Source organism: Astyanax mexicanus, chromosome 6, assembly GCF_023375975.1.
Source record: "Astyanax mexicanus isolate ESR-SI-001 chromosome 6, AstMex3_surface, whole genome shotgun sequence".
Lineage (NCBI taxonomy): Eukaryota > Metazoa > Chordata > Actinopteri > Characiformes > Acestrorhamphidae > Astyanax > Astyanax mexicanus.
Genome location: NC_064413.1, coordinates 51,948,312 through 51,960,943, shown reverse-complemented (window position 1 = coordinate 51,960,943; position 12,632 = coordinate 51,948,312). Strand labels below are relative to the sequence as shown.

The window sequence follows — 12,632 nt, the reverse complement described above, 5'->3', positions numbered from 1 at the left end:
TAGCACTGTCACTTAGGCTTCTTTTTGTTGGACGATGTACATTGTCCCTAAAATGATTTTGATAAATGATATCATCATTTGAAGATCATTTTATGCCACTGATATATTGATCATATTAAAGGGTAATAACACAATGACACCGTTTTTAAGAGCAGTGAACATCTATCTACATGATGAATGGCACTACTGCTCTCACACTCAGCTCCGCCTCCAACAGACAGCAGATGAGAGAACAGAACTGCTGGTGACATTCATTTTTATATAAACAACCACACAGAATAAACACAATGGGCAATATTGAGGTCAGTAAAATGTTCAATATTGTGTCTATATATTGATGATGTAGTTGATGATGTGGTCATTGCATATTGCAGGAATTATACATTGTACATTTTCAGTCTTGATATTTTTAAATAGGTTTAAATGCAAGGGCGTAGGAGCGGGTTTAATATTTAATATATGCTAATACAAATCAAAGCCCACCCTATAGTGTCTTAGAACAACATTTGTGGAATTACTTTTAATCACAAATGAACCATTTTTTTGTACTTCCATTTATCTGCTTTAAAGGCACTTAATAAAATAAGTGGTTAAGCTAGCTAAAATCATTTCCTTCATTGTAGTAATCCTGCAGTCCTAGTCACAAATCACAATGACAAGTCACAGGCTGTATTTTATTAATCACACAGTGGATTTGATCTGCGTATTTTGATTCAGAGGTGTTTTTTTAACCAGCTATCAGAAACAATCTCATCACAGCTTACATGGTTAGTTCAGTTACCTTTCTTTTAGAAAAATCGGCATATATCCAGGGTTAGTTCAGTTACCTTTCTTTTAGAAAAATCGGCATATATCCAGATTAGTTTTAACGTCAGCTGCTCCAACTCTTTGCTAAATCTAAAAAAAAAATGAGGGAGGGGGCTTCTCTACTCTTCTCCACGCTATGCAAAACCAGCAAGCTTATTGGCTGTTTCTCCTGAAAGGCGGAACTTTCTCCCTAAACCGGCTCCGTGATTGGGGCTAAGAGATTTCCCATTTACACAGAGGTCTGTCTCCTCATTAATAATACAGCTGAGCTGAGCGAAACGATTCACTCCTGGTGACACCTCAGTTCTACTGTACCATTTTTGGGGGGGCCAAATCCACCTGTTTCTGATATTGGGTTGGACATGTCCCACCCATCCCCTCCGGTTCCTACGCCAGTGTTTAAATGCATATACCAGTAACACACATATACCTCTTCTATATATATGTTCTCACTAGGACTGTCAACATTAAAGCCTTAACGGGTGCTGTTAATTTGGAATGAGTAATGCGTAACAGACCTGCGCTTTCCTGCCCTTCTCATCATCCCTGAGATTTTTATTCTCATCAAATTAAGTTTGAATTCAGAAATCCTCACAACCAAGCTGAGACATTTACAATCCAATTTATCATCTATTCTTTATTTCAGCACCCTACACCCACACGCTGATTTAATCTCCCCTCAAACATATACTATAGTATATACTATAATTTTAATTGACACCACTAAAATACATATTAGTGCAATTGCATTTTGCATTTCTTATATTCATTCTTTTATTTACATTTAAATATCCACTATAAAAATTTGCGTCTGAAGAAAAACAAATGCGATTAATCGCAGTTAATCACAGAATTATCTTCTGATTAATCAGATTACATTTTTTCAGATTACAAGTTAATTGTCATTTTTCTGTGATTCAAAGTCAAAATATCATGTGGTGCAACTCATAGTAGCAAGAAATTTAAAATATACACAAGCATATATATAAATATATATATTTTGTGCTTTAAATAAGCCTATACATCTCAATTTATATATATTTTTTCTAGTTTTGCTAATGCAGTGTTATTTAGATTGGCCTAATTGTATACATTTATTAATGACCAGATATGTATAAAGTATTTGAGACCCAGACTTATCAAAAAAAGTGACTTGAGTAGAAGTAGAAGTGTTCTTTAAGCTCCTCATATAAGTGGAAGAAATTAAGTATTCAACATTATTTGTATTTAGTAATGTTAGTGGTTTATTGTGAAATGTAGCACTAAAGTACTGAAAGTAATGTTATTAGTGTAGTTATTACAGAAAGGAGCTTAATCTCTTGATTCACTCAATGATCGGCACCTTCATAAAAGCTGATGACAGTGCAGAGCATCTGCCGCTCTGGCTTTAGTGATATTGTGGATTTTGTGTGGGTTACTTATTTATTATGTTAATTTTCTTCAGATCAGGAGCTGCGGTCGTTGCTGATGCTGATTGGTTGAGGCGTTGGAGCTGGGTAGTGAGAGAGTCAGTCAGCGCTGTGTTTCTGCTCGGTGATATGTGGGTCAGGCTGTTGAGTCATGGCAGGATGGAGGATTATGTTAGCAGAGCTTTCCCCATAGAGGAGCTTTATCAGGGCCATCAGTAAACTGGGCTGGGAGGTCCTGAGCTCTGAGCTATTAGAGGCGGTGATGATGTGATGGGTGGAGCTTCTGGTCGTTAAGGAGAAGACAGATGGGCGTGATAAACCCGTGCTGCTGGTTCTGTTTGTCTGCTTGTTTTTATGGGCTGTTGAGCGCTCAGACAGGAGGATGTGTATAAAGTTCACGGTGACTCATTTAGCCAATCGCAGTCTTCACATGTGTTTAATTTTTGATAAGCAGCTCGCGTGGTTCAGAGCAGCCGGGCGAGAGAGGCGTGTTTTTACCGAGCACTGCAGGAACAGTGGAGTACCCATCAGAAATTGGTATTTCTGTGGAAAAGCAGGTTAACAGATGAAGTCAGCAGGGAAAACTACTGGGAATGGCCAGAAATCATAACGGCATTGAACCCAACCGGCTCCAAGATCTGTGGAGACTTATATATGCAAATCTACTTCAGATTTTGTGATTTAAGTCATAATATTTAGAGAATAAAGTCATAATAGTTTATTAATAAAGTTCTAATATCAAATCAAGTTTGTTTATATTGCACATTTTCCAACTGAAGGAAAAAAGCAGAATAAAGTCAAAATGTTTGCAATTAAGTCGTAATATTTTGAGGAACAAGGTCATACGTGGCATATCATTGTACAGTATGACATTTTGAGGTTAGTCATAGTTCAATAATAAGGTCATAATATTTGAAGAATACAATCTCATTATTTAAAACAAAATTAAGTCTTAACATTTTGAGAATAAAGCTGTATTTTGAAAAAAGAATCTGCACAGTGTGACTTTTCAAGAATAAAGTAAAAAATATGAGAAAGTTCATAGAGAAAAATGTCATACAGTGTGGCATTTTGAGAATACATGTGTAATTTGAGTATTAAGTCATAATATTTTGAGAATAGTAGAAAAAAGAATAGTAGAAAGTTGTATCTTGAGAAAAATGTCTTGCAGTATGACATTTAAACATTTATACAAACAAGGCTGTAACATTTTGAAATATTGAATTGAATTATTTTGTAATATTTTAAGATTCAAGTTGGAAAAAAATAATTATTTATATATATTTCGGGAATAAAGTCAGAGGGCCCTGTTTAAGTGATCTATAGGCGATCCATCAATTGTGCATCATGCAGGTTTAATTTAGTGCGTTTTTCTGTGTGTCTTTTCTATTGTAACAACTGGAAAAGTGTGCTTTGTGCAACTCGAAACGCTCTGAAGATAATGTTAATTTAATGTCAGTTTATTTTGGATTCTGTTTATCGTAAATTTGAAAGTTGGGTCTGTGCACTGCTGCGTGTCCTTGTGTGTGTGTAATAAGTGGGGGGGTGTAAAAGCGTTGCCAAGATAGCAATAAACATCTGTTTGTAGACGTCTGTATAGGTTTTATTCAGTCAGTGGTGCACCTATGTTTTCTGTTGCCAAGATAGCAATGAGCCAGAAGTTTACCTGAACACACTTTGACTTTCTGACCACCACACCCATCAGTGTAGATATACTCACAAGCACCATTGCTATTTAAACGGCGCAGGCAGAAGGTGTGAAAACAGACTATTAACTAGGTAAAATTTGGCAATATGGGTGTAAGATAGGGCTGTAGTATTTTATGAGTAAGTTTTAATAGTGTGATCATAAACTCATTTGAAAATCTCTCTCTGTCTCTCTCTCTCTCTCTCTCTCTCTCTCTCTCTCTCTCTCTCTCTCTCTCAGGGCCGTGGCTCAGGCTTTCCCGGACGCCGGCGTCCCCGAGGCTCTAACCTGTCTGGCAGAGGCGGACGAGGACGATCCAGACTAAAGACGGACAGCAGCCTGCTGGTGACCCCTGGGGTACGAACCCCCTGCCAGAACCTCTACTAACACCCGCCCCCACTACCACCTCCACCTCATCCCCCACTTCCTCTCTACATGCATGAATAATAGAGCTGTAGGATATGCTCAGTGTAGCATAGTGCTGGCATTAAACCCACAGCAGAGCACTCAACCTCAGCTCAGCCCATCAAAGCTCTGCTGAAACCAACCTTTCCCCCCTCAGACCAGCAAACACTAACATTTCCCCCCCCATACTGAGATTTATTTATTTTTACTTTAGCAGTCCCACTCGTTTCAGGGCCACAAAATGTTTGGGACATTTGGCTTCACGTGTGTACCATATTTTTCGTACCATAATGCACACTTAAAATCATCAGTATGCCTTTTAATCTGGTGCACTTTATGTATGATTTTTACCAGTCAGGTTGTACAGAGCAGGATTAGCATTCCCTTATAACTGCTAGCAATTAGCCGCTAATGCTCCAGCTTTAGTGCTGGAAATCTGTGTAGATTAACATACAGCACTTGTGTGACTTCAAAGATTTTTTTTTTTTTTTTTTTTTAAGAATTACAGATTTGTTTGCTTAGCTTTATTTAACTTAGTTAGCTACCCTTCCCCATCACCATCTAGCAGCGTGACCTGCTGAATTAGAAGGGAAAAAAAGCTGATGTATCAGAACCGAGTTGCTGCGCTGAGCTTTAGCGCTGTGATGATACTCATTAATACTGCATCAGCACAGTTGGAAAAGAGGCGGAGTCTGAATTCAGAAGTATCGGAGGAGGCATGTGCTAGTCTTCACCATCCTGGTGTTGTGACATCACTAGGATTGGAGGATATACAGCTGAGTAGCATCTGAATAGGTGGAACAATTGGCCTAGATTTATTGGGAGAAAAATGGGGAAAAAAATAGAAATTAGAAATACCTTAATAAAAAATAGAGAGAGAAAAGGGCCATTAAAATCACTATTAAAAGCTATTATGAGTCTTATGAATAATACAGGAATAAACCATTAGATTAATCACTCAAATCTTAGGATTGCTAAAATCAGCTAAAGTGGCTTGCGAAAGTATGCATACCCCTCGAACTTTTCACATTTTGTAACGTCACAACCACAGTTGTAGAATACTTTTATTTTCCTTTTTTTGGATAAAGATTAGTATTGGATGCTGGTGATCTTCAGGCCCTCAGGTGGCTCTGCATTAAAAACAGGCTGCACTGATTCTGTACTGTGAATCACTGCATGGGCTCAGGAACACTTCGAAGAAAATGATGTTTGTACACGGTAAAGCACTCAACCTAAGCACAGCTCAGCTCACCAGAGCTCTTCTAAAATAGCCCTTTTCCCCTCAGACCAGCAGACGCTAATGTTTCCCCCACACTGGGATGCTTGATGTGTTTGAGGAGGAGATCCAGAGGCAGTAGATGGACTCTCATTTGCTTGGCTCTGCTGCTAAACACACAGATTTGTTGTCGTTTTGAGCAGACCTCCGGTATTGACACCCTGGCAGTGTAATATGCTGTGCAAACTGTGATGTGTGTATGCACACACACCTCCACAGCAAACACGTCCCGCTGGGTCGAAGCTTATTGGAATCCAATACGACACGTAGCTGTTAAGTAAGACTGCAACCTAATACAAGCGCTGAGGCTTTGCTTACACGTTATGATTAGCTAATGATAGCGGCGGCGTTCTCGGGTTAAGGGCGTGACGCTGTATCGACTGAATTGACCGTTCTGGTGGGTGTTTTACAGGAATATGCTTCAGTCAGACTCCATCAGTGGAAAACAGCTGTACCTGATAGAGATGTATTTGTTTAGCTTTGTCTTATTAAGTCTTATTAAGACTTATTAAGTCCTATATACTAGTGCATCTCAAAAAATTGGAATTTTATTTTATTTATTTTTTTATGTGAAACTCATATATTATATAGATGTATTACACACAAAGTGATCTTTTTTTTAAGCATTTATTTCTTTTAATGTTGATGATTATAGCTTACAGCCAATGAAAACCCAAAAATCAGTGTCTCAGTGTCTCAAATTAGAATATTATTTAATACCAATTGGTACTTTTAGCAATGTAGGCAGTGTGCCAGGTCCTGCTGGAAAATGAAATCCACATCTTTTATAAAAGTTCAAATGAAATGTAAAATTTACTGATGATCAGTGATGGTTTGGAGAGACATGTCATCTGCTGGTGTTGATCCACTGTGTTTTATTATCAAGTCTAAAGTCAGTGCAGTTTTGTTTTCCCACAAAATCTTACAGCACTTCATGCTTCCCTCTGCTGCTGACAACTTTTATAGAGATGCAGATTTCATTTTCCAGCAGGACTTGGCACACTGCCCACACTGCCAAAAGTACCAATTGGTCTTATTTATCATATATCATATTCTAAATTTTCAAAGACAGTTATTTTTGGCTGTAAACCCTAGTCATCAACAATAAAAGGATTGAATGCTTAAAATAGATCACTTTGTGTATAATACATCTATATAATGTGATATTCTCATTTTAATATTTCACATTTTATGAAATACATGAACTTGTTTAGAACTTGATGGCATCAACACATCTAAAAAAAAAAGAAAAAGAAAATGTTGGGACAAGGCAACAAATAGCTGGAAAAATAAGTGGTACTGATAAAAAGAAAAAAAAAAGCTTTAACAGAAACAATTTGTAACTAATTCACATCACTGAGTATTAAAAAAAACATTTTTTATTTAGAGTCTTTTAGAAGCACCATTTACAGCCTATATCCATTATCAAAAGATTCAGAGAATCTGTGAACATCTGTGGCTGATGATTAGTAATGGATGCTGGTGATCTTCAGGCCCTCAGGTAGCACTGCATTAAAAACAGGGTGCACGGATTCTGTACTGTGAATGCGTGCACTGCATGGGTTTAGGAACACTTTTAAAAACTTTGACTAATCTAAAATATAAAACATATTCTTGGTTGTTTAACACTTTTTTTTGTTTAGAATGTATATATTTCCTTATGTTTTTCTTCATAAAATTTCTTTACATTTTTACTATCTTTTACTATTTTTACTATCTTATTTACTATATTACTAGAAACCTTTTTGGAAAAAAAAAAGACCAGGGAAGATTTTTAAATTTTTTATCACGTCTTAACCTCAAACATCAGATTTGACACATATGTAGTGAGTTGCATTTCCCTTATCGTGCGGTAACCTCATCTGTGAATCATCTGTACTCTATCTGCACGTATAAAACCAGGTGTACGCCACAAATAGCCAAATTTGTGCTGGAGTGGCATTAAAACCCCAACAATTTTTTTATTAATCTACATTGCAGAACATTGTAAAAATAATGACTAACCACTGAATGCAAGCTAGCATCCAAATTTATTTTTTTTTTTTGTTGTTTTTTTTTTTGTTTTTTTTTTTAAAGCACAAATTAGATTTTTTTTTTAAAGACCTTACAGGTAAGTGTTTGTAAAAAAAAAATACTAAAAAAATGTGTGTTTCTCTGCAGGTGAGCTTTGTGGAGACTCCCTATGTGGTGAAAGAGGAAGAAGAGAACGCCATGCACAACACCGTGGTTTTGTTCTCCAGCTCTGATGCCTTCACCCTCAAACAGGTGTGTGTGTGTGTGTGTGTTTAAGTGTGTGTGTGTGAGACCTTGCGTGGGCAGAGTGCAGCTAGACAGAGTTATCTTCAGCTTGGTTCTGACTTTTTGGCTTTTTATTTAGTCCAGCTCTCTCCTGTTTGTATCTCGGAGACCTGAGGCCAAAGCACTTTTTTATTTATTATTTTTAATTATTTTCTCTAAATTTAAACAGGCTAAATGATCTGACATTAGCAGCCTCTTCCAGTCATTAGAAATCAACCCAAGGCTCAAATTAGCATGCCTGAGCCTTGTGGATCTACATATACCTCAGTCAGTCCTCTAGATGTGTGTAGTTTAGTTTTTAGCTTGTGTGTGCTAATTTACATTGTGCTTAGTTTGTGGGGTTATGACCCTCCTCTGACTGCATGCTCTCTCGGCAGACGTGAAGCCGTGAGCGCCGCTGGGCTGTTTAATAGGGATTGGTGAAAGTGTGTGAACCCTGGGATGTGCTCGATGTCTTTATAGATGTGTGTTTGTGTGTGTGTGGGAGTTGTTATCTGTTTCTCTGGCTGTGTGTCCGCAGGATATGTGTGTGGTGTGTGGAAGTTTCGGACAGGGTGCTGAGGGGAGGCTGCTGGCCTGTTCTCAGTGTGGCCAGTGCTATCACCCCTTCTGCGTCAGCATTAAGGTAAGATCATCTGTCATCTTTTGCAATTTATGCTTCTGCTTCGAAGTCTACACTGTATTCTATTTTAAAGACTGGTGTGCACCTTCCTCTCAACTCTGATTGGTCCACTAAGCATCGTATTCCCTCCTAAGTGCAGAGTAGAGCTTAGATCAGGCCCAAAAAATTCCAGCCAAATTCCAACCCGATTGGGCTGGACCAGAGACTGTAAAAAAAAAAAAAAAAAGATGGACGCCGTGTCGCCGTTTCCATTCATTCAATAAAAATGAAGCCAAAATCTTCCTCCATGTTGGCGATCCTGAAACCCGATTCTGCGCAGTAGAGACCAGAGGAGGGAGAAAGACTGTGGAGAGACCGCCTACTCATTTAAATAACCCCGCCCCTGAGGGGCTACCTCGAGGTCACAGGCTGCAGAGAGAAGCGGAGCTGACGGCCTGTTATTGGTCCCGCCCATAACCAGCCCTTTTACAATAACCACACCTTTTTTGAATAGAGATGAATAACGTTTTAAAAAGCAAATTGTGTGGGGATATAAAAATTTTACAATATAAGCAGAGGTTACACTAGCTGTTACATTTAAATAAAGGAGGTAGAATTACAGTATATCAGAAAAAAACGTGATTGAGAGTTGTCTGTTTTGCCATTGAAACCTATGGGGATGGGTGGGGTTACACAGCTTTCTGAAACCGAACAGCAGGGGGCGCCCGACCTGTGGTGGCTTCACTTTTGAGAGACGATGCTCTGTCCAGCTATACACAGTCTATGGGCTGGACTGACCCGCTCCTTAAAATTTTTGCCTTTATAAGCCTGAGCCTGATTTAAACCCTGCATTTTTTTAGTAAGTATAGTGTTGAAACTGATCTTTTTTAAAAAACATTTTCAGTCTTAAGTTTAAATTAGTGCTGGGCGATATAGCCTTAAAAAAAAAAAAAACTCTGATTTTATATTTTAATTGACCCCCCCTGCTATGAATTAAACTATAGATAGCAAAGAAATGGTTCAAAACTAGCTTTCAGACCTCAAATAATGCAAAGAGAACAAGTTCATATTCATAAAGTTTTAAGAGTTCAGAAATCAATATTTGGTGGAATAACTCTGGTTTTTAATCACAGTTTTTATGCATCTTGGCATCATGTTCTCCTCCACCAGTCTTACACATTGCTTTTGGATAACTTTATGCCTTTACTCCTGGTGCAAAAATTCAAGCAGTTCAGTTTGGTTTGATGGCTTGTGGTCATCCATCTTCCTCTTGATTATATTCCAGAGGTTTTCAATTTGGCAAAATCAAAGAAACTCATAATTTTTAAGTGGTCTTTTAATTTTTTTCCAGAGCTGTATATATATATTTATATGTATATATTTTATAGGCCGGAAAATAAGACATTTAAAAGATAGGGGACACACGTAAACTCCACTGATATTTCGTGAAATAATCATGTGATCTGTTTGGTGTTTGGACGCTTTGGGATATGTGGACTCATTGAGGAAATCAACGGTTCAAAACGTTGTTTACAAGCGCGTACTTTCATATCACGTGCTGACCTCCCGAAGAAGCATAGACCTATTATTAAAAAAAAATGTTAATTAAGAACTGCTACACTACCTACACCACCTCAGAAGAAGGGAAAATTCCACATTCCACCTGCTCCATATTGCCCCAATAAAATGGTAATAAAATACAAATGCAAATTTCAAGTTTTATAATTTATTGAAATAACATCAGTTTCTGTCTCTAAATCAGTGGGTTAAAATTATTACACAAGATACAACGTTAACATCAGTGTTTAACAATAAAAAAACAGAAAATTGGCCTACTAACTAAATTATAGTTTAGTTTCTCACTTTTGATTCTGGGAAAAATGGGCAAATGCAGGTAAACCAGTGACTATGCCTTATCACAGCATCAATGACTGCAATAATCCTGTTTTGCACTACACATTTTTTTAAAATGGCTAAAGTGCTGCCACTATGATCAGGAGATCTCTGATTTGAATCCCGATTATGCAGCTTACCATCAGCTGCCGGAGTCCAGAGAGAGAACAAAATTGGCCTTGCTCTTTTTAAATGGGTACAGTATATGGCGCTGTTTCCTCTCATCACTCCTAGGGTGATGTGGATCAGCACAAGGCTGCGTCTGTGAGCCGATGTATCAGAACCGAGTCACTGCGCTTTCCTCCGAGAGCGCTGTGATGCTACTCGGCAATGTTGCATCAGCAACAGTTCAAAAAGAGGCGGAGTCTGTCTTTACATGTATCAGAGGAGGCATGTGCTAGTCTTCACCCTCCTTGTGTTGTGTTATCACTAGTAATAGGGAATATGTATATGAACGGACATATACAGCTGAGTAGCAGCTGAATGGGTAGGATAATTGGCCTAGCTAAATTGGGGGAGAAAAAAAATAGAAATAATTAGAAAATAAATTAGAAATAACTTTTAAACTGGCATCCCAGTACTTTTGTCCACACTTCCCGCAGCCTGTTCTCAGTGCTGACGTGAGGACGAGCGGTGTGAGTTATGAGGTGTCTATCTGTGGTGGAGGGTAATGGTGTGTGGGGAGTGGGTGTGAGGTCTTTGGCCTAAAGCAGCTTTGGAGTAATGTGCAAAACGTTAAGAGGATTAAGAGGCATACCTTAAACACTGTGGGTCTTGTGTTGATAGACCAAAGCAGGGCTGGAGGGTCACCAGAGATTTTTATTGTGTCAGGAAAGCTTCACAGAGTTAAGGAGGGCCATTATTCCCCTCACCTCTTTCACATGAGCTAATAATACATCAGAGAAAGTGCTTGTCTTAATGCCTAGAGTAGTCAATTGTGTTATTTTAGCTCTTTTAAATTTTCACACTGTAGTCAGTCATCATATCCAGGTGTAATTTAGTGGAATAAATGCTTTTATAGGTGTTTTAGTGTTTCCCTATTAGCGCAAGAACATCAGTTCATTACATTCCCACACAGAGCCTCTGCTTTTTGCTTTGTCAAATGCTTATTTAGCTTTTCTAGCCCTGGCATTTATCTCTGACTCATTGCCTCTTGATTTCTTTGTTGCCCTTTTATCCCTCACTATTCAGTTAGGTTTTGTCCCTTATGTCGCATTATCGCCTTCACTTTTGCCCCTAGCGCAACAGCCCCCTTGCTTTTTGACCCAATGCCCATTTGTTTTTGCTCCTGTGCTTTTTGTCCTAGTTTTCTTTGCATTTATAAAATCACCTTCCCTTTGTTTTTTTGCCTCACTGACCTCTTATGTCTTGCAGGCCTCGCTTTTTGCTTTTGCCCCACTTGCCCCTTGTTTTTTGCCCCCTATTCACCACTTGATGTTTGTCCCTAACCTTAATCAATTGTTTTCTCCCTCGAACTCTTGCCTCCTCACTGTTTGTCCATCTTTGGCATTTTGTCTCAAATGTGATAAATGAACTACTTGCTTTTTCCTCCACTGACTTTTCGCACCAACAGTTCTTTGCTTTCTGCCTCATTTAATTCTTTCCTCACCTGCTCCTCACTGTTTGAACCAATTTGTCCCTTTTTGGCTCAGACGTCTTGCTTTCTGTTCCATCTATTTCTTGATTTTTGTGTCTCTGACTTTGCTTGCCACTTGCTTTTTGCCACACTAGTCTTACCTGCCCCTTTATTTATTATACTTTATCGGCTAATGTTTTTTTTGCTACATCAATCTCTTGCTTTTCCCCCTCACAGTCCTGTGTCACATTTTGGCTCAAACCAAATTTACTTTTTGCCTTTTGCCCCCCTTGTTTTTGCCCTTTTGTCCAGTTGCTTTTAATATTTTTTTTCCCATATGCCCCTTGCTTTTTGCCCCATCGCTCTCTTGCTTTTTACCTCGAATGCCCTATTCTTTTTATTCCATCTTTGACTTGCTTGTTTCACTCTTAATTTTTGGTTTCCCATGTGCCTTAAATTTGGTCACATCAGACCCTTTTTGCCCCATGGTCCTTTTGCTTTTTGCCCCACTGGCACCACATGCCTTTTTTGTTCATTTTACCTGTCAAAGTTTTTTTTTTTTTTTTTTTGCCCCTTCAAGCTCTTGCTTTTCCCCTTTGCAGTCCTGCATTGTTGCTGATTGTCCCCCTCTTTGTCATATTTTGAGTCAAACTCCTTGTTGTTTTTTTTGCTCTAATTAC

General features: G+C 38.4%; 1 protein-coding gene across 6 annotated transcripts in view; it reads left to right on the top strand.

Moving 5' to 3' along the window:
- kmt2ca (lysine (K)-specific methyltransferase 2Ca) overlaps window positions 1-12,632 on the top strand; it is a 252,908-nt gene that overhangs the window by 156,267 nt on the left and 84,009 nt on the right. For all 6 annotated transcript variants that reach the window (XM_049480854.1, XM_049480856.1, XM_049480857.1 and 3 more), the window contains 3 exons: window positions 4,144-4,260; window positions 7,745-7,849; window positions 8,403-8,507. In XM_049480854.1, coding sequence (XP_049336811.1) covers window positions 4,144-4,260; window positions 7,745-7,849; window positions 8,403-8,507 — 327 coding nt within the window. The remainder of the gene's footprint in view (window positions 1-4,143; window positions 4,261-7,744; window positions 7,850-8,402; window positions 8,508-12,632) is intronic.